The following is a 26360-nucleotide window of genomic DNA, read 5'->3' as shown; positions in this document are numbered from 1 at the left end:
AGGCATAATATCTAGGGATTACCATCAGAAGGGGTTGAAAGTTAAAGGCAACCACTTGTACTCACAATGTTAAGTACAGTGCACCCCTGTTATAACAAACACGGTTATAACGAAATTCCAGTTACAACAAAGTTAAAATTCTGGCCGCTGTAATATCCACTCTATGTATTTCTATCGCTTACTTGTTCGGTTTCAACAAAATTTTGATACACATGTATAACGAAAGAAAACTGCTGATCCCGAGAACTTTGTTATAACGGTAGTTCACTGTATGTCATATGCTACACAATCCGAAACACAGGCATGAATATTTTGATGAGTAATATAAACTAGTTTTGAGTTTGATACCCATCAAAGAAGTTGATAATTACTTGTTCCATCAGGTTTCATTTTTGTTCTCATTCTGAGTGTTCTGTATTTATAGAGTTAGTGGTACAAAGCTGTCACCTTTTGTTACCTGTATGAAGATTTTACACTGTATAAAGAAAATTTGTTCCTTTGTATGTGCAGAGGATTCCCGTTATAACGGACTCGGTTATAGATTACAACGAAGTAGAAAAATCAGATCCCAGTATCATTATCTTTATAATTATCTTTATATGCTTCATTTATTTGGTCATAACAACATTTCATTGTAACAAAAGGAAACTGACGGTCTCCAGGACTTTTTTTAACGGAAGTTGCCTGGTTTGTGCATACATATGTATTTACAACTCTGTTGTGGTATGGAGAATATTATCAACCTGTCCCTTGTGATGAGTACCTGCCCAAGGACTTACAGTTTTGTTAGACATCAAACTTGTCCATGTTTATCTTGTTTATGTAATATGCGTATTCACAAAATTTCACTTGCCATGATATATGACTGCCAGGGAGATTGGAATAGGAAAAGAGATGAACATGTTACGTCAGTTTTCTTCAGTTTGAAGGAGTTTCATGGTTCATAATCATGTTAATATAATTATTTTTTCATCAAAGTGGCTTCAACAGTGTCTGGCTCATTGTTTCTCTTGTATGCAAGTCTCTGTTGGCATTGCATTTGTCACATTTCATAAGGATGTAAAGAGATCTTTCGGTGTACCTGTACATGTAGAAATGCTGTAAGGGCACAGTGAAACATGCCTGTTAACATCACCCACAATTATTATACATTTATGTGATGTCCACAAGCTGACACACACACACACACACACACACACACACACACATATGCAGATTATATAAATATGTATATATATATATATATATACACATGGATGGAAATAGAATTATTTGAATTTGGATATTAATGGTCAACACTTTGCCTCTCATACCTCGCACACACACACACTCAATATGCACATGCGGGACACAAAAGCACAACGGAGTAACCCTATTCTGAAACAGTTTATGGTCCATTTGAATAAAACAATTTATAGTACAAACACACACATGAATAGAACACTGTATTACATCATACATATAATACAAAAGATGGACATTATAGAGATAGTAGCATCACTCCTTTATAGTCACATTGTGTAAGAGTCCTGCGATACATAATCCTATTATGTACTGATAACGCACCATTTATGACACATTTCGATTAAGATAATTTGCAGGATTTACATCAATCCCCGCTGATGTGGTAAATTCCGTTTCCCTTTACCCAAAAAAGTAAAACTTGTAAGACAAAGTTTCATTGGGAGCACGGAAAAGTTTTAATACAACATGTAACTCCATCGCCGAGAGTTGCTGCAAGCACTCTGTAATATTTTCCCTTTTGTTTTTGACGGCCTGAACTGATACTTATGTACGCATAAATTATCCAAACCTAGCTTGTACTCATTATGGGGTCAGGGGGCAAAGCCCAACCCTGTGATAGAACATTGCTTCCATGTGGCATGTATAGTGGATATTTAAAGACTCCTGACTATCAATCGGCGGAACGCCAGTGAAACTCGAGTCCAGTGCTTTCGCCCTTGGATAAGATGTTTTTTAACCAGCATGTCCCTCCCCGACCCAGGTGTATGAATGGGTGGTACGTTGCAGGGCCCACTGGTAGAGGCTACCCTGGACAAAATGAGACCTTATGATGATGATGGTGGTGGTGATGGTGATGATGATGGTGATGGCGATGGCGAGATGGTGATAGTGATGGTGATGATGATGATGATGAATGATTGCGATGACCATCGTTATTCATCGAAACATTGTTGAAATGTCTTCCTCATGACGGCCTTGTCCTCGATCGTCTTGGACAACTGTTGGAGGCGTGTCTGGAATCCTTCCGCATTCTCATTTTATTTGCATCAATCTGTTGAATTAAGATAGAGCAAAAAGAAATACGACAGATAATGGGAAGGAGTTAGGAGAAGGAGTGAAGGGGAAGAAGAACAAGTAAATAGTGAAAGCAGGAGGAATGAGATTACGTATAAAAGGAAAGGAGGAGGACAATTTGAAGTCGGGGAGAAAGGAGGTAGAAAAAGAAGAGAAAAGGGGAACACACGTAATGGAAAGAAAATAGGAGGGGAACAAAAGAGAATAACGGATGGCGTAAACTCAATTGAAACATATGGGATTACGTGACAGCAAATTTCGGAAGAAAGCCCCAACATATCAATGACGTGTCGGTTAGTCCAAGGTAACGATCTAACCACGGTGGAACAAAGTTGTTAATCACAATAATGTGCTTTCATGATAGGAAAATTGATTATCCGAGAATACTCCTCCGGATAGTTACCTTTACGCCACACCCAGCGCATAACATAAATTACGCTCATGAAAGTGTCGGGGCCTTTGCCGTTTCTATAGATCTTATTGTCGTATACAAAATTATGACGTTAGTGAAATTCCAGCGTTTTTAATTCTTTTCGGTCAGTTTCACACTTATTCATACTCTATCCACCTGAATATAGATCTCGTTTCCTCTCTCTTTGTGGTAGACCCTCATTGATCAAAATTACGTCAGACATTTTTAACCAATTAGAATCGTTATCTATTGTCAAATTCAGGATGAATGTTAGAGCAATGAATGCTAATGCAACATGTCTTCAGAAATCTGCAGGTAAGTTCAGCTAGGGCAACTACCCTAAGTTCCAATGATCGATTTTGACACCGGCTCCTCAGAAACAAGATCGTCAACCCAAGAGGTGTTGCAATTCCAAATGTTCGACAAACTTGTCATCCAAAGCGGAGTTGTAATTGCAAATTTGTGACATAATGTGTTGCAATTGCAAATGTGTGGCAATAAAGAAACCCACCACGTAATGCCGACTGCCTCATCCGAATGATGTCCGCCAAGGGTTCGTCCTTCGGGCGCGGCACGTCGACGAAGCTCGTTTCGGTGGCATTGAGCGAACTGTTCAGCTTTTGCTGGAGGTACTCCTCACGCTGTCTCCGGAGTTTCCGCTCCATCTTACTGTCGCTTCGAAGCAGTCTCGCTCTGCATTGAGAACAAAATAGCTATTGTTTGTGAACTAGTGTAAAAGAACGCTTTTTGAGCTGATGAAGATTAGTGATGTGATCATTATTTTTCAAAATACTGTAAACTCGTAAACCATCGTAAATTGTGTTTAATGTCAATTGCTTTATTATACGCTGCGGCCACTGATGTCAAAAGGTGACTTGTATGTGTGATGCGCGACCACCGCACCAAGTGCATTGGAACTCGTGAACTGAAGAAGTGGTCGCCATTGGCTTGAATCTCTCCTTGAAATAAACTTCTCAGACTTGAAACATCGTGATAAGAGCTAGAAAATGGTTTTGTGATCAGATAAAACTTCAGATCAAACGCAGCTGGGCATCGCCCACAACTTGTGTTTAATCTTGATGTCCGGTCACTGAAAGAATTGTCTTTGATAATGATATTGTTTTATGCGTTTTCTTGATTTCAAAAGCCAATTTTCAGGCAATGCATCCTCTTAACGATTGCTGTATAGCGGAATCCCATATCGTACCTTTGTGCAGCGTCTCCGCCACCCTCCATCGTTGCCGTTATTGGCGGAAGCAATGAGCCGGGCCTGCGTCAAACGTAGATAGCATATTATTGAAGTGAGTATACCTCCAGTATGCTATTACGGACAACAATAGGAGGTGACCCTATTTTGCCCTGTCCTTTAACTCGAAACAGGCACCATAGCCCTGGGAATTACGTTAGAATTATAATGACGAATCCATGACAAAACGATCAGATCAGAAGGCTGTATTTAAAGATAATGTATTGCACGGGTGTGTGCAGGACTCAAGCACCACCGTCGAGGTCGCCATAGCATATCAAAAAGCAGCATTGAACATAATGTTCATTGTGATATTCCCTGTTTCATTTTTTTTTGACTCACTGTAACACAATTCGAAGTAAATCCTGCGAGACCAAATGCGTAACTATGGAGGACTACGATGTTTATTATTCCGACGCACACAAATTCTCTCCACACCTGTACGTAGATGTTCGTAATCCAAACATTTGTGGCGTTATTCCGAAGGTTTGTTATTCCGAAAATGAAATAGGGTTTGTTACTCCGAAGGCTCGCTGATATGAAAAATAGAGTAAAGGTTCTTGATTCCTATAGCTAAGGTTCTTTAATCCGAAAAGGATACACGCTCGTTATTCCGAAGGTTCTTTAATCCGAAAAGGATACACGCTCGTTATTACAAGGTTCTTTAATCCGAAAAAGGACCCGAAAAAGAAAAATGTCTATAAACGAATCACGAACGGAATCGGAATCATTACGTAATTTACAGATTAACTGTTAACAGTTCGCATTTCATTTAGACATATTATCTTACCCTTGTATCCCTCATAATGTTCTTAGTCAAAATTGGATATCTTACCCTAGACGCTGAAATTCCATTGCATTATCAAAGAGAGAACTTCTTCTTCCTGTTGTATGCTTAGGCAGAAACCTTGGCGAGGTCACCGTAGGATCGTTATCATCGTCGATTTCGATGTCCCAGGTTGAATTCTTTGACAGATGCAAAGTTCCTGGCATCGGTAAAAAAAAAGAAATTAAAATCATAAAGTGGATAATCTGCATCCAATATGTGCTCTTACTCCTAATGTGGTATTTCAGAGCAGTTTATAATAGGCCATGTCATGAAATGCATTCAATTGGAATACAGAATTTTGTGATGGCTTTTAAAACTATATTAGATCTTATTGAGGGACTTTGCTACCTTTTTGAACTCTGTTCCGTCCAAGTTGTGTCGGAGTTTGAAGCGTGTATCATACAATTTTCGATGACATTTTGCCTCCGAATGATAGTGGAGTCAGGCATCCACACACAACACACAACGGACGATCATAAGCCACACTCGACGCAAAGACACTTACATAATTATAACAGCTGTATGTACGCGAGAAAACACACACATACAGTTTATCATTCTGAAAACAAACACACACACAAACACTACACACACACCTCTAGCATGTCTAGTGACTGTAATATCTTTCAGGCTATTATGTTATACTTACTACATGTACTTCTCGTGTCTGATTGTTGTTCGGCTCTGTCAGTGTAGTTGCTCCTACTCAGCTCTTCGTGATCCTTTGTCTTCCTCCTTTGTCTCCCTCTCCTTCTGACGTCACTGCCGTCATCATCATCATCATCATCCCTCCGTCTATCTTGTCTCCTCCTCCCTCTTCTCGTGCCACCTCGCTCTCCTCCTCCTCCTTTTTGTCCTCTCTTTCTGTCATCTCCTCCGCCGTTGTCATAACTACCATCATTTAATCCTCCTCTTCCTCTTCCTCTTCCTCCCCCTCCATCTCCTCCTCCTCCTCTGTCCTCTCCATCACTCTGTTCTCCTTTCCCATCATCACTATCATCATCGTTCCCTCTCCCCTGTGCCACCTGTTGCTGTTGTTCGACGAGGTTCTTCAAATGTTCTTGCATGGTCTCCATGTCAGCCTGCATCTTCGCAAACATGACATTATTCCTCTCGGTGAGTATGTCGACTTTCCTATTCAGACGCGCGATGCCTTGCATCTGGGCTGGATTCTTCTGATCCTGCAGAAATTCTTCCAGTTCCATCAAAGAATTCTGTACGATAATAAAGGCAGAGAGCATTCGGAATATAAATTCCGTTAAATTAAGTTTCAAGAGAGTGTGTGTGTGTGTGTGTGTGTGTGTGGTGGGGGGGGGGGGGGGACATTGGGAACATACCATACATAACATACATTACAAGAATGTACCTCCATCACGTGACTGTGTCTATATAGCCAATCACTAACCGGTATTTGACTAACCCATTTAATATACAGAAATAGTAATGTGCTTATGTCAAGCTGCGTGTCACAATCCTTGTTTACTGTAATTTAGTATGAATTTTGAAAGCATTGTTACTCCTCATCCCAATAATTAGGCGTTTTCACATCAGCCCGATAAAAATCCAAGCTCGAGATATTTTTCGCAGAAAATAGTCAGCAAAATAGCGCGCTATTTCGAAACATCGGGCTGATGTGAAAACGCCTAATATGAAATTTTGAAACTTGGCTCAGTAAAACCGTTTAAAAGTTGTTCAAATGCAAAATTCTGAAAATTATCCGGACGTACAATATTGGTGGAAATGAGAATTGGTCTTTTAACTTTTTGCGAGATACAAGTACCAAGAAAACACTTATCATATAGTACAGAGCATACCATTTTAAGAGGAATTCAAAGTTTATTTGATGGAAATCGGGTTTGAAATGACTGACACATCAAAAAACAAAGTAAAACAAAGCGATCGTAATAAAGTGTGGGTGCCACACTTTATTAGAATCACTCTTTTTGGATATCTCAGCCATTTCAAAACCAATTTTCATCAAATAAACGTTGAATTCCTCATACAATTACATGATCTTTCATATTTCATAAGAGGTTTCTCATTATCTCACCAAAAATGTTAGCAACATGAAATTAGGTCTCAATGAAAACTGTACGATCCCTTTAAGTCTAAATACTGCACCCTTCCAAAAGAAGAATTTCGAGAAACCCGAATAAAGTGCTACAAGGTTAACCTGGATATGGAAAGTAGCCTTCTTTAAATCCTCTCCTTCTTCAGTCACGACATCGTCGTCGTAGTAGACGCTGAGCGGGCTGCAGTGTTCCCGGATGTACTTGTCGTATTTTTTCCTCGTCCTCTCGAAAAGTCCGTCCTCGATGGCTAGCGTGATCTTTGCCTGCTGGATGAGGGCAATGGCTGTCGCGTTGTCGTAGATCCTGACGGCAGAGGGCAGTAAACACGATGAACAATATTCATATGCCTATTAGTGATTTGTGACTAGTTTTCCCTCCTCCTCTCTCCTGCTTCTTTTTATTTCTTCTTCTTCTTCTTCTTCTTCTTCTTCTTCTTCTTCTTCTTCTTCCCTTTCCTTTCCTTGTAATCTGCTTTTAATAAACAGATAGGCACAGTTTACTATAGGCTTTTATTATGATCAACTCCTGAAACAATAATAATATTAGTGTAATGAATGTGTCGCCGGATTACAAATCGACAAGACTTCATGAAAATTAATGACAGCAAACTATGAACTATTGATGGGAGTTTGATAGCAGGTGTGGTATAGCACATTTATCAATAGCACTGACGATCTGTATTGAATGTCAAAAAAGTGACTTATGATAGCGTGTGTTTATGTGGTGTGGGTGGGAGTAAATTACTGCTGATGGCGTGTGTGCGTTACATAATGGGGCGCTATGGCATAGTGGACATGGTGGATAAGACTCCGGACACCCAATCTGAGGACCCGTCGAGTTCTCTTCCCGCCCAGTGCGCATACGTCCTTGGAGAAGATGCTTATTACCCACCACGTCCCTCTCGACCCAGGTGTATAAATGAATACCTAGCAACACTAAGGTAATAACAGTGACAGGAACCCCTGGTACAGCAGTGGCAGGATTGAAGAGGCTCCCCTGGATAAAGAAGACCTTATTAATTATAGCAGGATGAAGGGGGGGGGGGGGGGTGGAGGTTGCAGAAAATGTGTTACTACTCCACGACGTACACTGTCTACCAACTCCACTACCATACCTTTGGAATGTGTTAGAGAGCATGGCAATGAGCACATTAAGGCAGAGGACGGCGGAGATCGTTAGGAATGACACGAGCAGGATGTACGCCATGATCGCGTTCTCTTCGCGCATCAACTAGACGGAGGAGAAAAACAATTTGATAGGAAGAAAAGATTTAAAAAAATGCGGAAAGACGTATGCAGAGGTCAGGGCCAGTAAACATAAACTGGAAGATTACTGGCAGTGTAGGCCCTATACTGATTTGGGTTTGAGTATTATCAGAAACTTTTGCAGCGCAGAAGAATATATGTGTATAGGTTTTGTGTTTTATAAATTGATATAATTATCATTATTGTTATTATCATTATTAATATCATTATTATTTTTTATTATTATTATTACATGTATTATCATTTTTATTATTATTATGATCATTATCATTATCATTATTATTACTATCATTATTATTATTATAATTAATATTATTATCATCATCATTATTATTCCTATTTTCTCATCAGTTTCAAATATTTTTAATAGAGGATGTCAATAATGATGCAGGAATGAATTGCTGGTTCCTCCTACCGTCATGCACCACTACCACTACCACTACCACTACCACTACCACTAGCACGACGATTACTTCTACTACTATACTGCTATCTACTACTACTACTACTACTACTACTACTACTACTACTACTACTACTACTACTACTACCTACTACTACTACTATTAGTATTACTACTACTGCTATTGCAGCTACTGCTGCTTCTACTACTGCTTATAATGCACATACATTGTATATGAAATTATGCTACTAATGTTAATGATACTGGTAACATTACGATGAAAAAAAAAATGACACTATTGATCTCTTTTCCTTTTTATAAGTTAATACACATGAATATGATTATACTAAACTGAAAAACACTTCACAGCAATAGAAAGTACCCACTTATGTTAAAGACCGCACACAAAATCCCCCCCCCCCCCTAGAAATAAACAATTTTTGTACACAGGTATGCTGCAATATCCATTAGTAATCACATACCCAATAGCAAGTGATTATCTTTTACAAAGAAAAAAATGACATGTACATACAACATCTTGGTCACTGAATCAAAAGTCACAAAATGTAACAGAATGAGCCTTACAAGTTTTACACAAAACTCAGTGTCACAGGACGAAGAAAAAAAACAGTCACAAACATCAATTTTCAATAATGTGTATGTCCTCCTCATGCCTGGACACATTCCAGGCATCTCTGACGCATGCTCTGGACAAGCTATCTGGCGTAGTCCTGGGGAAGTTCTGTCCATTCCTCCTGCAGACCTTGGATCAATGTTGGTTGTTTAAAAATGTTGTCCATTCAGTGGCCATTTTTGCATGGTGGAAAGTGCTTTTGTGTGGGACTTTTGATTCAATGACCAACATGCTGTGCATGTCAAATTTTTCTTTGTTATTAAGACATTCACTTGCCTATGTGCATGTGATTAGTAAGGGCCATTGTAGCACACCTGTGTACAAAAATTGTTTATTTCTAGGGGGTGATTTTTTGTGTACAGCTTTTGACAGAAGTGGGTACTTTCTTTTGCTGTCCAGTGTAGTTACTAGGCCTACTGCAAAACCAACACAAAGAATAGTACAACTTTTATTCCGTACACTAGATAAGATGCCCACTTTAGCCGCCACAGCTATGAAATGAATCTACATAAATAGAGTTCTTGATTCTGAATGGCTATGCAAAAACAAGAGAGATACATTATTATTCATATGAATGATTGATGGGCTAAAACTGTGGAGAAAGAAACTTACATCAAATTCGTATTCATCGACCAGTGTGATCCGGAATAGACTGTACATCATCTGGTCTACGGTTGCCATGCTGGCAATGGTTCCGTTAGCAACGCGCACCCCACCAAAATTCATCCAGAAGGCACAGGCTGTCGTCAAAACAAGCACAATCAATGATTAAACAACATAATTATTTTTTTCCCCAAACGGTACAATCTAGAATGTACTTATAGAGGCGAGGATCTCTTTGATACAGTCTTTGTGTGTTTATTATACAATATTGATGTCAATTTCAATAAAATCATATTTCACGTAATAGATTTATTGTATCCGATCAAAGTTTGCTTACTGTGATATGCAGTTGAAATCAAGCAGAACAGCAAGATTATGGCATCATAGTGTTGATGTATGGAACAAGATTGTATCACGGTCACTATTGTAGCTATTTATTAACGAGTAGACGATATAGGCCTAATCTGTGTCTCAAATTTAAGTAAGTTTGCTGAATGTGGGTAGTGATGCGGGTGGGATGACGTATAGGGATACAGGTTAAATGTGTGGGGACAATGTTGAGGCATACAACTGCTTCTATTTCACTTCCTTTCTTTGACTTATTTGTACCCTATGTTTGGTTGATTGTTGTGTCTTTTTATGAGGGATTACTAACAAAGAATGATCTTAGGCCTATAAGATATTTATGCAGTAGCACTCAACTGGTGTACAAAGAGTTATAATTCATGACCCAGGCTTTATTTATCGGGAAAACATCAAACACGAGTTTGAGTGTACACGAAGTTGTAAATATTACCATTTCCATTTTCAAGATCTACGTCAAATCTCACCGTAGGGGATGTAGAAGTTGGCGTAAAGGAATATGAAGACGCCGAAGTCATTGAGCACCAAACCAAGCATGACAATGAAAGGCCCTGTAAGATATAGGAAGAAAAAGAAAGAAAAATCACAAGAATAATTGAAAAGTTTAATCGCAAAAAGTGTTAACGCCATTCTTTTTTTTAATAATGTGAGATATTTGCGATAGCAGCTACAACAAAAACAAAACCTAAAAAAGATTAAGTAATTGATGTCATAACTTCATAATATTCTTTGTTACTCAACAAATAGGGTGAGAGTGGAAAGGTTTATTTTGTTATACTTAATGATGAACTTTAAAACTTTAAGATTTTTAAGACTTACACTTATCTCGCTTTGCGATCAAACTTATACTGATGTAAGTAGTGTATGACTCTTATTACATTTGCCAAGAGATTGTATTTCGGGCTTGTTGTCAACAAGGTACAGACAGAGCAGAAATCTTGTATGTTACAATACTTTCCGTCCTTCCTCAGCCTTGCGAAAAGTCATGCGAGTAACATTTCTAGGTAAGTGATTTGATGCAGGTTTAATAGCAGAAAGTCCCTATACCAACTGTAACTTATTCATATGAAATAGAAACGTAAGTATAGTTGTACCAAGTTACTATACAATGTGTGTGTTTTCAAATTCATGAAATTCTTGCGTCGAGGTATTTTCATTGCAACTGATTGACAAAACTATTGCCCTCCATCGACGTAAATAAGCACTGAATTGATCAGTGTTTTAGTAGTAGCCATGATAAAAAATTATGGGCGTACATTTGAATCCTGCTCGAGTTTGAACGCCCATGATTTTTTATCATGGCTTCTACTAAAACACTGATCAATTCAGTGCTTATTTACGTCGATGGAGGGCAATTTGTATATCAGTGTGTGTCTTTATGAAATATGCGCAGATTTTGAGTTGCAGTCCATCCGCAACCAATCAAGGCACTACCCACTCCAGTGCAGTGAATTAATCAAAGTCAGCAAACACGACATTTGTCAAAAGTGTCGAATCTAAACCCCTTAAAAGACCTGGTGATCACAGCGGCGGATATGGGAGGCCGTTTGTGTCTTATTAAATAATGTACATTTTATAAGGGTACAGAAACATACGTCCGATCAAATAAAATCAAATCAAATCGAATCGAATTAAATCAAATTAAATTAAATCATATTAAATCAAATCAAATCGAATCGGATCGAATCAAATCGTGAGGATGCGGAGTGAGGAGTTTACCGAGTGAGCGGAAAGCTCGCACGCTCTTCATCAGTCTGATCCAGACGAGAATGATGACGATCGAGAAGAGCTCGAAGGTGGCTTGGCTCAGTCTGTCCAAGTCGATGAAGATGTCGACCACGTGAAGGATGCTGACGCAGAGCAGGGAGATGTAGACGAACCAGTCGAATCCATTCCTGCCAGCATCGGAAGATACGATGGTATCAGAGAAAGTGAGACATCACAGACATGATACAAATATCATGTATCAGAAAATAGGCTTTAGAATCTCTGCGATTTGATTGGTCAATATTGTCATGCATTGATTTGTACTAATACACAGAGCCATGCGTCACTTTTAATGTTGTAAAGGCGCACCCCCCCCCCCCCCCCTTTACGGAATTCCTTGATCCGCCCTGCTAATCTTCATTTTCTTACCCTGTTCAGGGCCGTTTTACTTTGCTGTTGGTCCATCTTCTGTGGTATCTGTTCTGAAAAGACCAAGATTTTGGGGGAAATTTTCCCGATCAAATAGCGCGCTATCTGCGTCTTCACTACACAGATAGCGCGCTATTTTGACATCGGACTAGTTTGGTGACCGCAAGATAGCGCGCTATTTTGAAACTTCGGGCTGATGAAGACACGCCTAAAGAGTCACTTACCATGCATCGGCGAAGTAGGATGGCGACTTGTCCTTGATGGCTGCAATCTCTTGGTCCAGGTATTGCTTTTCTTGTGGCCATCTCGGATGGGCGTACTCGTAGTCACGTTTAATGTCACTCATCCGCCATTTCTTCCATTTCTGTTCTCATAATTATGTGAGATCAGTTTTCGAATATGAAGTAAGGGGGATTCTTGTATTCAAAGAATTATATCCTGATAATTTTCTGCGCAAAACACATCATTAAAATGTCTCATATTGTCATATAAAGTAAAGCAAAGAAAATAATTGACATTATACACGTCAGCAAAAACCAGATTTTTCTTCTATCCCGATAATGGCCTATATATTCAAAGCTGAAATCTAGGCAATTCACATTTTATGTAGACTAGTAGCTTTTTGTAGCTGTCTGCCAAAACGTGTATTTTATACGATGTGTATCATGTAGAATTATTTTCATTTCAATTTTTTCAATTTATTTTCGTATTTCTCGATGGAAAGTACATGGTATATAACAAAATATAATACAGAATGTCCAGCTTGGATATATACATGAAGAAATAGGAATACAAAAGTAACACATAACGGTCGATGTGTCATTTTCAATCAAAGTAAAGGATGCGAAGAGAAATACGATGGAACCTACTAAAAAGCAAAGCTTGTTGAGTGTAGGTTCCAACAAAAGCCTAGTGAGGGGAACAGGATGAGGAGCACGGGTACAATTAAGACCAAAGTAAGGATAAACAAAAGAGAATGACTCTTACTATTTGTACCTAGATGTTTAAATGCCAATAAGATTTTCTCTTCGGTGAAAAAAATTATAGTCTGTTCAGAAAACTATTATATGTCTCAATGTCATATTACTACAAAACTATATCTCATGATCATTACATCCCGATCATCATCCAATGCTCAAACGCTAAAATCATTCGCGCGTTTGTGTGTGTGTGTGTGTTTGTGTGTGTGTGTGTGTGTGTATTTATCGATATATCAGATCACAAACGATAGAGATGACAAGAATGTGCCTCACCATTATTATGATGGACTGTTTTACATTAGCTTTGTACTAAACATCTTACCAAGAACATCGTACAGGTGGATTTGAGCAAATAATGATAATAATTTCTTGCGACGAAGACCATGAAACATCAATGAATTGATACCACTCACTGCATAATATCTTATGAGTGTTTCTGCACACTCTGTATACTTTTAATCTTATTTGTGTTTTGTTAGTTTGTCTATACACTGGAATGTTCTTTATGTGCAGGTCACGGCAAAGTAGGTATATACAAGTCTTACCAAGAAGATTGCCTTTGAATCAAAGAATTCCTTCAGCTCTTGGAAAATCTGGAATAGAGTTAATAGAACTCCGGAGATCTGCAAAGTAACAACATTATGAAGAAAGGCGAGTGCACATCATTACTGTTATAATGTTATTCTCCAGATTCCTATAAAGAGACAACTCGAAACTCATGAACACACCGATGGTAAGCGCTATAGTCAAAGAAATTCAACTTATAGAAACCAGAACTTTCATTTGGAATTATTTCCTGAGAGCGTTTTTTGGATTAGATTAGTCAATAAAAATGTAAACAGAATTTAACAAGGAATGAAGAGTTTCTTGGCGGTAGCGTCACGTTGATCGTTGTCGTTATTGTTATTACTCTTTATCATTATCATTATCATTGTCATTATCATTATTATCTTGATTATCATTATTATTATTGCTTGTATTAATAATTCTATTGTTATTATGATAATAATTATTATTATGATATAATATTGATATTATCATTATTATTATCATTATTATCATTATTATTATTATTATTATTATTATTATTGTTTTCATTATCATTATCATTCGTGGTCACTGGATGAAGATGACTATACCTATCCATTTCTTGCGCAAAGTCTCATTTGGTATAATTGCTTTTTGATTCATTTGTTTTCAGTTTTCCCAATAACACAATAATATATCAAGGAGAATATATTTCTGCATACCACAACTATATTATATCTTATCCTCATGAATGGAGATTATACATCAATCACACGGAAAGTTAAAAAGAAAAATACCCAAGAAATGTAATCGTTAAAACATTATGAAGAGCTGTCCTCATTTTTTTTAAAATGAATTTCATAACTTCCCTCGAGCGCTCATCTTATTTTCACAAAGTCGAATGTTCTTGATTCCTTGCTGGATTATCCTTATATAACTATACTCATGATTATCATGCGTTCTTTATTCTTTGCCGGGTTTTTTATCATTATATTCAAAATTATCATTTCCATTAAAAAAAAACCCTTGGTAAATGATTTGTAGAGGGAACCCTCCCTCACCTCCAAGACAAGACGCCATATGTCAGCGGGTAGAACAAACCGGAAAGGCGTGTCCAGACTTAAAGCCAGAACTGTCCACATCAGAATGAAAAGCAAATTAAAGGCCAGCTGTTTGTAGGCACCAAACCTGCGAGACACAATTGGAAGTAAATGGAGCAAAAATAAATAATTGTATATACGTTTTCGTGTTTTTTCTGTAGCTGATAACCATGTGTTCTATAGAAAGAAAAAAAAAATCCCCTTGACATTTGACCTGTATCAAATTAGACATCGAGACAAACTACAGTAATGATTACCCATTCATTTTATTGATCTTGACCATTGTCCTTGCAAAGGAAATAATTCCGATTTGCCCGCCCATCATACCATTATTCCTTCTATAAGACAATCCTCGCCCACGCGTATGACAGGCAAAGGACAGCTGAGAATGAAAAAAAAACGTTCATAAATCTTAATTACCACAATATCATTCTAATTTTCATCGAAATAAGCATCGTAATTAGTTCAATCATTGTAGTCTTGTATTTTGTTGATGTTGATTTTTTTTAGTGGTTTCGTTTTTAATTCTTTGTGTGTGTATGTGGGGGGGGGGGGGGGGGGGTGCATAATGTAATCGCTTGTAAAGTGACGCAAAAAGTGTAAAGTGAAGACTGCATGCATTACCTGCCAAACCGCGTCCACTTCACTTCCACGAGCTTTCTGATCACGGGATGCACAATCAACTCCAGCTGGTTGAAGTCTACAATGGACTGAAGCTGCAGATCGAACGAATGTAAGGTATACCGGTGTTATAATGATGCTAAAAATACATTGGTATCAAAATTGCTGAGGTGACTCTGCTTACATCATGCTAATGTGAACAAAGACTATAGTAATGGTAAATAGACCTACAGATCTTTCATAATTAAGTCATGAAAAGCATAAAGAAAATATATGAAATCAATAATATTGGTAAGTTAAGTATAGAAAGCGTAACATGAACAAAGCAGGAGTAATTATGATAAAAAGTATGACTTATCTAAACTGAATAGAGAAATAACCACTGAAGTCACAGTTTGGTATAATCTCTAAATATATTTTGAAAAAAACATAAGATAGCAGCTATTTTCAATGAATATACACGTACCGAGAAAAAGTTGTAGGGAAAAGGACGTGATGAAAACGTTTGATATATTATTTTCCCTGTCTTTTAATGAAATAAGGCAATAATGGTTTAAAGGTCATAAAGGAACTCTTTACAGATATAACAGTTTGCGCGGGGCCCCAGCATTTTCGTTCGTTTGTTGCTAGTTTTTGCTTTTGCTTGTTGGTTGTGTTGTTGTTGTTTTTTTTCTTTTGGGAGGGGGTAACTTACTAGATATACTGTATCTCTCGATCTTTACACTGCAGATCGCTGCTTTCTGTAAATGACAAGATAGTGTAAACTTATGTCTAACTTGAATGCGAATGGATAACTAAGTCGGAAGTACTATACAGGGTCAAATTTTCTATGGGAAACTATAGTAGGCCTATGCGAACGATCGACGAGAGCATTGGGGAATAAAGAACAATAATAAAACCAAGCAATAATACAACCAAACAAAAGTGATGATGGGCTCCTTAACATATATAATATAATCTTGTAATGACGTGAATGATTCAACAACTGATCATGAATGTCTGGGATCGCATTCCACAATACCAGCATCCTTAGCTATAGTACAGGAGAAGGGAGATCACAGTTCTTACCACTGTCCGCGCATAAACGTTCCTGTTCGATTTCTTTTTCAGTGGTTCCAGTAGATGCAGGTCAAAGTACTGCTTCCGGCTTGGGCGGTCACAGTTGTAAAATTGATTCAACGCTGTCATTGCCTATAAGGAAAATAGTAGCGAGATAGATATATGATAACCTCTTTCTTTGGTGATTGTTAGAGTGCCCAACCTTGCAATACAGGACAACTATGTTACAACGAGGCGGATTAGGAGGGGGTAGCCACCTATTAATAGACTGATAGTGCGAGGTCCAAATTCAGAACTCGCTCGTCATGCTACTGAGTGGGTCCTTGCGACGCCAAAGTGCGCCGGCATGAATTGTTGATGAATGCTATGACTTTTCCCCAACTATTTTCGCGTCCTTTGGGACAAAAACATTCTGGATACTCCTTGTCAATATCATTTTTTTTTTTGTCTTTGGAATATACTTTACGCGTTTTTATTTAACAAGTGGTGTAAAGTCACTAACCGCAGCAGTTCGGAAGAGGGATGTTTAATAATTCTTAGTTATAGTAACCTTAACATTTCGATCTTTGTCTTTAGGGTTTCTTATAGATTATGAATGGTAACGAAAGGCAAAGGTAGATTAGAATACCTTTTCATACTATTATGATCATGCAATTGGGTGCGTATAAATTATGTACAATTCCGAAGGCAGGATCATATCAACATTTCCATTGTGTGTGTGTGTTTTGGTTTTGTTCGTTTTGTTTGTTTTATTTGTTTGTTTTTAGTATATCTTTGATAAACACAGCACAGACGTCTTTTCACTAAGTTGCTTTATTATTATAAATGCATGCTGTTATTACATTACTTTATTGCAATCTGTAGCTCTTGTCCTTGTCATAACCAGTCCCCGTTGAGATTCTTAATTCGACAGAGCCTCAACGGATCTGTATGATAATATTTTGTAAGGCAATTTTGATAAGTGAAAACATACCACGTGGGGCATCTTCGTGACCATAAACTGCATGGCTGAGTGGCCGGAGTCGTCCGTGTCTGACGCCGTCCCTCCCGATTCGAGCAGCAGTCTGGCTGTCTCGCTGCGATCTGGACGGACGAGTAATAAACTAACAGTAAGTAAGCGTCTTTAGCCTACGTATTCAATGTTCACAATGTTCTCCAAAAGGGCAGTGTCATTATAGCCATTTCGTATTAAAGTCTTACCAGAATATTATACAAGGATATAATATAGACTATTTCTTCTCTTATTTTGATTGGTCTTGTTTGTTTGTTTGTTTGTTTGTTTGTTTGTTTATTTGGTTGGTTGGTTGGTTGTTTTTCATGTTTTTGTTGTTGTTGCTGCTGTTGCTGTTTTGAATTGTTTTTGTTGGTTTCTTTTTATTGAGAGATACCGGTAAAGATAATGGAAATACGTCCGAAAACGTTAATTTCAGTGGTACCAGGTACATGCAATTAAGGATAGAAAATGAGAAATATAAAAGGATACAGGCCCTTTAAGTTACCTGTAAGAATCTCCATAAATGATTTATTGGACAAATTTCTTAGAAATCATGTCTGCCTAGATGTACACAACAGTGGGATACAATACTTTGTCAGCGAATAAAAATATGCAAAACATGATAATAACAAGACGATGATACTTTAAGAAATGAAGAGTTTGTTTGCAAAAACCGATAAGTCCATATTTGCCAAATGGAGATATTTGCGATTAAAGTTCAAGAAAAATAAAGAGAATAATAAGAAAATTTTTGCTGCTTTTGACCATAACTTCAAAAATGTACCTTTATGTAGTGACCAATATATCATTTAAAAGGTATTATTTTGTACTTTATGACAGAGACCGTACTTCAAAATCTTCAAAAATGGACTTATCGGTTTTTGCAAACAAACTCTTCAAATATCAATGAAAGATGAGAACAACGGAATGTATCCAGACCGTATTCTGCGGCGACCTGTAGCGGCGTCCTTCCCTTGTAGTCTCTCGCCTGCAGGGAGGCGCCTCTCTTGACCAAAGCTCGAAGTGTCTTACAGGCGTCGTTCCGCGCTGCGTAGTGAAGAGGAGTTTGATTTTCGCCCTTTGTTGCGTACTCTATGTCCGCTGCGAAGTCCACATATACGGTGGACAGGAGGGAGAGATAAGGTAGATAGATAAATTGATAGATAGATAGCATGGGCGTCACCAGGGGGGGGGGGGTGCGTTGGGTGCGAACGCACCCCCCTTCAGACCCTTAAAAAAAAAAAAAAAAAAAAAAAAAAAAAAAAAAAAAAACTTCAGTCTAAGAGCGACCTCAACGCCGGACCCTAAATAATAATACTTTTTTGTAATTTTTTTTTTTTTTTTTTTTTTTTTTTTTTTTTTTGGGGGGGGGGGGGGGGGCATCGGGGACAAAAAAAAAAAAAAAAATCGAGGGCAAAAACAATTCGCACCCCTGGTTCTGGCAGCACTGATTTTATACATATTTACTAGTACACGTGTATTCTATACAGTGTTTACTATTTAGATAGATTTTGGACATCCTTCCCATGCTTGGTCACTTCGACGCCACCTCGCTGGTCATACCTCCCCCAGTCATGAACATAAACCGACACCCTTGACTACCAGTAGCAGATCCGGGGGGAGGGGCGCACCGGGCGTCCCCCCACCCCCCGCCATCTCTTAATTTCCAAAGCGAAAAAGTATAGCTACAAACGGCAGTTTTGGGACTGTAAAATGTCAACATTTTCAAGCTCGCTCGCTCCGCTCGCTCCGCTCGCTGGCATTTAGTCGTAATGCCATTCTCCTGAAGTTGCTGCCAGTAATTGCTGGCAGCTCCATTGCACCCGGTGCGCCCCCCCCCCCCCCTTACTGCAAAAAAAAAAAAAAAAAAATATATATATATATATATATATGTATGTATATATATATATATATATATATATATATATAATAGCTACAAACGGCAGTTTTTGGACTGTAAAATGTCACAATTTTTAAGCTCGCTCGCTCCGTTCGCTCGCATTTAAATTCTCCTAAAATTGCTGCCAGTAATTGCCAGCAGTTGCGCCCGGTGCGCCCCCATTAATTTTGAAAGCAAAAAAGATATAGCTTCAAACGGCAGTTTTTGGACTGTAAAATGTCAAAATTTTCAAGCTCGCTCGCATTTAATTCTTATGCAATTCCCCTGATGTTACTGCCAGTAATTGTCTGCAGTTGCGCCCGGTGCCCCCCCCCCCCCTTAATTTCCAAAGCGAAAAAAAACATATAGCTACAAACGGCAGTTTTTCTACTGTAAAATGTCCAAATTTTCAAGCTCGCTCTCTTCGCTCGCTCGCATTGAATCGTTATGCAATTCACCTGATGTTGCTGCCAGTAATTGCCAGCTGTTGCGCCCGGTGGCATGCGCTCCACCCCCCCCCCCCCCCCCTTAATTTCCAAAGCGAAAAAAATATGGCTGAGAACGGCAGTTTTTGGACTGTAAAATGTAAAATTTTCAAGCTCGCTCGCATTTAATCGTTATGCAATTCACCTGATGTTGCTGCCAGTAATTGCCAGCAGTTCCGCCCGGTGCGCCCCCCTCCCTTAATTTCCAAAGCGAAAAAATATGGCTAAGAACGGCAGTTTTGGGACTTTAAAATTTTCAAGCTCCCTCTCTTCGCTCGCTCGCATTTAATCGTTATGTAATTCACCTGATGTTGCTGCCAGTAATTGCCAGCAGTTCCGCCCGGTGCGCCCCCCTCCCTTAATTTCCAAAGCGAAAAAAATATGGCTAAGAACGGCAGTTTTGGGACTTTAAAATGTAAAATTTTCAAGCTCCCTCTCTTTGCTCGCTCGCATTTAATCGTTATGCAATTCACCTGACGTTGTTGCCAGTAATTGCCAGCAGTTCCGCCCGGTGCGCCCCCTCCCTTGATTTCCAAAGCGAAAAAATACGGCTAAGAACGGCAGCTTTTGGACTGTAAAATGTAAAACTTTCAAGCTCGCTCGCTCCGCTCGCTCGCATGTAATCGTTATGCTCTCCTGATATTGCTGCCAGTAATTGCTAGGAGTTGCGCCGATGCGCCCCCCTTAAATTCCAAAGCGAAAAAATATACGAACAAACGGCAGGTTGTTTTTTTTACTGTAAAATGTCAAAATATTCAAGCTCGCTCGCTCCGCTCGCTCGCATTTAATTGTTATGCCTTTCTCCTGATGTTGCTGCCAGTAATTGCTGGTAATTGCGCCCGTCGCGCCCTCCCCCTTTATTTCCAGAGCGAAAAAAATATAGCTCCAAATGGTATTTTTTTTTTACTGTAAAATGTCAAAATTTTCAAGCTCGCTCTCTTCGCTTACTCGCATTTAATCGTTATGTCATTCACCTGATGTTGCTGCCAGTAATTGCCAGCATTTGCACCCGGTGCGCCCCCCCCCCCCCCCTTTAATTTCCAAAGCAAAAAAAAAAAAGAAAAAAAAATATGGCTACAAACGGCAGTTTGGGGACTGTAAACTGTCAAAATTTTCAAAAGATCTGCAACTGATTGACAGATTGCCCAACATCGACGTAAATAAGCACTGAATTCATCAGTGTTTTAGTCTTAGCCATGATAAAAAATCATGGACGTACATATTCGAGCAGGATTCTAACCTACGACCTCCTAATCACCGTACAGGCGTCATCTCCACTTGACCACCGAGCTTTCGCTCGACAGCAAGCTTTGGTTCTAATCCTTAGCATGCAGCGGATACTGTGTGATTATTCAAATTCATGAAATGCTTTTCGTGCTATAAGGATTAGAACCAACATTTGTAGTTGGGCGAAAGCTCGGTGGTCTAGTGGACATGACGCCTGTCCGGTGATCAGGTGATCGTAGATCGAATTCTGCTCGAGTATGTACGCACATGATTTTTTATCATGGCTACTATATAATAAAACACTAATCAATTCAGTGCTTATTTACGTCGATGTAGGGCAATTTGTAAATGAGTTGCAATGAAAATATGTCGACGAAAGTATATTTCATGAATTTGAATTATTAAGATCTTTCTTTAGATTTCCCAAGAAATAATTCATGTATCTTAGACGGATATATACCTCCACGATCGAGAAGGACTTCAACCATCCCTGGAAAGTTGACGGTAGCGGCGACGTGTAGCGGAGTCCTGCCGTAGGAGTCGGCCTGGTCCACCCGGCTGCCCCGATCAATGAGAAACACTGCAACATCCGGGTCCCATGTACGTGCAACCTGTTATACCACAGCAGCATGAATATTTATATCACGGTTTACTTTTTTTCCCTAAAGTCATGACAATTCGTTAAGTTATATACTTAATTCAAAATTGTTGTCTACTTTGCGGTTTCTCTGTGACAATGGCAAAAACGAGAAACAAAACAAAACATAACAAAACCACTGCGCAGTAGCAACAAGGATGATAACATTATGGCACATGTCATTAAAACTTTCAACATGATACTGGCTTTTAATTTCAGAAATTTTCTTACCGTGTTTTCCTTCTCTCCCTCTCCCCCTTTCTATTTCGTCAATGAAGGACCAACTCGTTTTTTCTATGTCTCGGTTGGAAAAAAAAATGCTTGGATTGCGATGAATATTTCCGATTTACAGTTTGTTTCTCTCTGCTTTTTTCAGTGAGTTTCTGCCTGTTTTCTTTCAGGCCGGTCATGAGAAATTCACTTTATGATTCTACTATTAACTCTTAAAATCTATATGTGAAATTTGGCATACAACATCATGACTATTTCGCACGGTATGGCCTCCTTTATTGTCACTGTTTTCTTTAGGGGACTATGGCACAAGAAAACAAATGCCACATAAACATTCGACACACTATCCTCTTTATACCAATCCATTACAGCATATAGGACCACTGTAATTCAGAGTATTCAAAGTGAATTTTCAACTCACCTCGTGAAGTACCGTCTGGCCGTAGCTGTCCGTGCAATTGATGTCGGCTCCCCGCCGAAGGATCAGCTCCAGGTACTCCAAGTCGATGGCGATGTTGGGGTCAGCCGATATCGCCAGATGACCGAAGTAGCCGATGAGTTCGGCGTTGGCAACGTTCGGGTTTTTTGGCCCAGAGATAATGTTCGCATCGATGCCGACATCTGAATTAAAATAATGTGTGATTTTTTCCCATGTAGATTAGAAAACAAAGCATGAACTAAAATGTCAGGTATAAAGAGGTTAAAGAAGACGAGGTGAGACAGGATTACGTATATTCATGAGCGTGAAACGTTCGTTTATTGCTTCCCGAAATATCAAATATATGGAAAAGGCATAGTACTGTCTTATGAAATCAATGAACAAAGTTCTGATTCATCCTAGGAGATATCAAATAATAGTACATTGTGTGAAACACACACCAAAAAAAAAAAAATCAAACAAAAATAGATAAGCAGGCCCACAGTTTGCCTTAAAGAGTTATAGCTCCAACATTCATAAGTGCAATTCAAGTATGCTGTTTCAATTTTTAACTCTTTAGAAGCACATGACTACAAAAACGGCACGCCCACCGAGTTCTGAGTAAATTGTTGTTTTTTATTCGTCTGTTTGGAGGATATTCTTTTTCTTTTTCTTTTCTTTCTTACTTTGGAGCATATTCTTTTTCTTTTTCTTATTGTCTGTTTGGTTTGTCATGTTAAATGGTTCTCTATTTTCAACTGTTGAAACTGTATGCCGCAAATAAAATAAACATTATTTCAGAAAGATTATGTTAACGGCAGGACAAAAGAAGGTATAGGCCTATAATACGAGGACGGAAATGATTGAAGAAGTGGGCAGGGTGATGTCGGGGGAGGGGGAGGGGGATGAAGGGGGAGGGGAAAGTGCAACAGAGATTTAATTGATCATACCTTGGCAAGGTTCATATCTAAATAAAAAATATCAACCCGTCGAGGACGGGCTGATTTTGCTACAATACGCATTTGCCATCCATAGACACCGTGCTGCCCGAGTATACTTGGGACTATTATTTAGTCTTCAACGGGTTTTAACAGACATGTTTCAATCAGTCACTGTGTTCGGTGAAGCAAAAGCAGGCACATTATCATACACAAGTAGGCAAGTAAACAAGTCCGAGATGTCGTATTCACTAGCATATTTGCGTGACATTGCAGGCGGATACAGAAAAAGTTGGGACAAAGGGGTTTGTCGCTTGGAAAATTCTGACATGCCGCTACGCGACCTCATACAATGTATATCAGTGGACAGTCAGGAGTGGAGCATTTGAGATATCAATGACGGTTTAAAATATTTCTCACGGAAAGCTCCTTTAAATAAAAAGAGACTTCCGGATGATTTCCAGAGTTTTCATATCATGAACAACTATAAATTGGTTACACTAAGTGCCGAGTTTCAGAATTTGTGGTGATTGGGATGAGGAATATGAGTGTCTTTAAAATGTATTCATCAAATTACAATGAACAAGGATGACGACATGGCAGCCTCACAACAATAATGCATGAGTAGGGGCTCATGGAAGCACAATAAAAGGAGAAAGCAAGTTCTATATGGAGGTACAAACAAACATTGTACCTCCATGGTTCTATACGCAGGTGAACTTGTTAAGCAAGTGATAATGGAATAGAATTGCATTACTACAAATTATAAAATATTACGTCAGGCTCCTATGTCATCATCTTTGTTCAGTGTAATTTGCATGTGGTTTTCAGAGTATCAATTTCTCCGCTCAAGGGCCACAATGAATTCCAAAAATCTATGGAGCCAATGATTTATGTACTATGGGATGTGTAATTATGAAAATCGTCTGGAATGCCCCTTCAATGGTCTCATTAAAGTATGATCTTGTACTAATGAACAGTCCTCTAATGGTAACCGATTGCTAATGCCCCTGTCACACTTTGCCGGATATGGCAAACGCATTCAAACGAATGTAAATTTTTGGCATACGTTGATATCCGTTAAAATGCGTTTCATTTCCTTTTTATTCTTTGGAGGTAGGTTTATCTTCCGCTGATTTCCGTCAAAGCGGCCAGAAAACTTTGTGCATGCACAGGCAAATGTTTTTTTTTTCTCTCTCTCTCGCCAAAAACGGATAGCGCGATCTGACCCTTGTCCGATAGTTGTACGTTTTCTCCTGTATCTGGTACCGTATTCTGTCGTTTTCCACGCGTTTCCATCCGCTAGGCCTCCTGTAGAGTCCGTTGCCGCAAGAAATGGGACGGATGGAACGGCTATGTACAGCACATTAAACGCGTACGCACGGTTCATGCGTCACCCATTTTTTGTTCCTCGTGCGTTCTGTCCTGTGAGCATGCGGCTCTTATTCGTTTCTCATGCATTTGCACGCGTTCCACTGTCCTGTGCACAATCGCCCAAGGTGTGTTTTGTTCGGCGGCTAGACCGTGTATGTACGCTCCTCTAAAAAGGAAAATTTACACTTTGTCCACCGGATTGACGATTTGAACAACGGATGAGCAAAATCTTTCTTTTACGGCTGACCTATCCAGCAAAGTGTGACAGGGGCTTGAACTGCCAACAATTAGAGGAAGGGAGGAAAAAGAAGCAGACCGCATAGGCGTTCAAATAATATTGTTCAGACTGTCACAAAGATCAATTCTCGCTATCGCCAATGACGTAAAAAGTACCCGGATGTTGATTTAAGCGTCATTTACGGTGCATTATGGGATAGTCCGGTAGCAAAGTCACTTCCGTTCGTACGCGCGTGATACGTGACTAATGCGATTTACACACACAACCGACTGTATTCTACGTGTACTTCCGGTTTTCTCGACTTGAATTACAGCTTTAATATGATTTGAAATTTCTCCATTCTTAAGAAATTGCTGTTACTACAACTATTGGTTGTTGCTGCGAAGCTGCCATGTGTTGTTCGCACGACAATAAATGAAAAAAATCTGCAGAAATAGGACCCTTACTGGCATGCGAGACGTGACGTGGCAGCGTGGGTGAAGTTTGCGGGTGACTCCACAGCGCAGTACGTGCACGCGCGACTTACTAGTAGTGGTAGTAGCATTAGGTAGTAGGCCTAGCACAGTGCCTACGTACGTGCATTGTACGTACTTACTTGGAAGAAATTGCTTTGGAGACAGGATAAGTTCGAGATAACTGTTCGTTCCCGATTGTGTTCGCGACATTTCGACAGAGAACAAATAAAGAAAAAAGATGGGCATTCCATGACGATATACTGTATATCCAGGTGGGTGAATATTTTCCAGCATATTTTCAGCGTATGCAGAGATGACTGATCTGTGATGTACGCCGTACCGGTATGTGTTAGCTTATGCGCTGCGTGCAGTGAGTGGTGCATGCATGCTAGCTATAGCAAGAAAGGCCGGCCGCCGGCGGCGGGGACTACAGTGTACGAGTATGACAGGCCTGGCCACTCGCTGGCTCGGGCAGTACAGCGGCCTGCTGTACTAGTACATGTACTAGTATCCGTGGTCGGCGCTGCGCTATAGGTAAGGTACACGTACGCGCACGCTAGCGTTGTGCAAATTATGCCCCGCGCCGGAAGTGCCCTTGCTACCAAGTGAACTAAATCTTGACGAGAAAGCCACATCCGGGTACTTTTTACGTCATTGGCGATAGCGAGAATTGTATGCGGTGGTCTCATACAAAGAAGACAATAACAAGATCGATTCTTAGATCGGTTTTGGTAATCACAATATACATTGTAGTTGACAGACACGTGTGCTACCCATTTTGTTGGCGTGGCTATTAGGTCCAATAGGGGAGATTTGTGTTTTAGCAAGCGGATCATCGTCCCAGCCTTTCCTGACTAAAGTTAATGTGGAGAATTTTGTACCCCCATCGGATACCCTCCGACCAGGGTGTTTCC

The 26360-nt window shown here is 39.3% G+C and overlaps 1 protein-coding gene across 1 annotated transcript in view; it reads right to left on the bottom strand.

The window, feature by feature from the left end:
* Positions 1-2291: 2291 nt before the first annotated feature.
* LOC139720481 (uncharacterized) overlaps positions 2292-26360 on the bottom strand; it is a 34700-nt gene continuing 10631 nt past the window's right edge. Inside the window, exons 4-22 of the mRNA XM_071631835.1 lie at positions 22445-22644; positions 21616-21766; positions 18504-18665; positions 17544-17653; positions 16580-16702; positions 15515-15606; positions 14852-14978; positions 13808-13885; positions 12507-12646; positions 11866-12041; positions 10614-10697; positions 9793-9920; positions 7993-8108; positions 6980-7181; positions 5777-6020; positions 4813-4963; positions 3939-4001; positions 3243-3424; positions 2292-2296 (exon numbers count right to left, since the gene is read on the bottom strand). Coding sequence (XP_071487936.1) covers positions 2292-2296; positions 3243-3424; positions 3939-4001; positions 4813-4963; positions 5777-6020; positions 6980-7181; positions 7993-8108; positions 9793-9920; positions 10614-10697; positions 11866-12041; positions 12507-12646; positions 13808-13885; positions 14852-14978; positions 15515-15606; positions 16580-16702; positions 17544-17653; positions 18504-18665; positions 21616-21766; positions 22445-22644 — 2534 coding nt within the window. The remainder of the gene's footprint in view (positions 2297-3242; positions 3425-3938; positions 4002-4812; positions 4964-5776; positions 6021-6979; positions 7182-7992; positions 8109-9792; positions 9921-10613; positions 10698-11865; positions 12042-12506; positions 12647-13807; positions 13886-14851; positions 14979-15514; positions 15607-16579; positions 16703-17543; positions 17654-18503; positions 18666-21615; positions 21767-22444; positions 22645-26360) is intronic.

The sequence above is a fragment of the Diadema antillarum genome, unplaced genomic scaffold, assembly GCF_040938485.1.
Source record: "Diadema antillarum isolate AM-2024a unplaced genomic scaffold, OU_Dant_1.0 scf00000128, whole genome shotgun sequence".
NCBI lineage: Eukaryota > Metazoa > Echinodermata > Echinoidea > Diadematoida > Diadematidae > Diadema > Diadema antillarum.
Note: the sequence above shows the minus strand (reverse complement) of the source record. Positions and strands in the feature narration are given on the sequence as shown.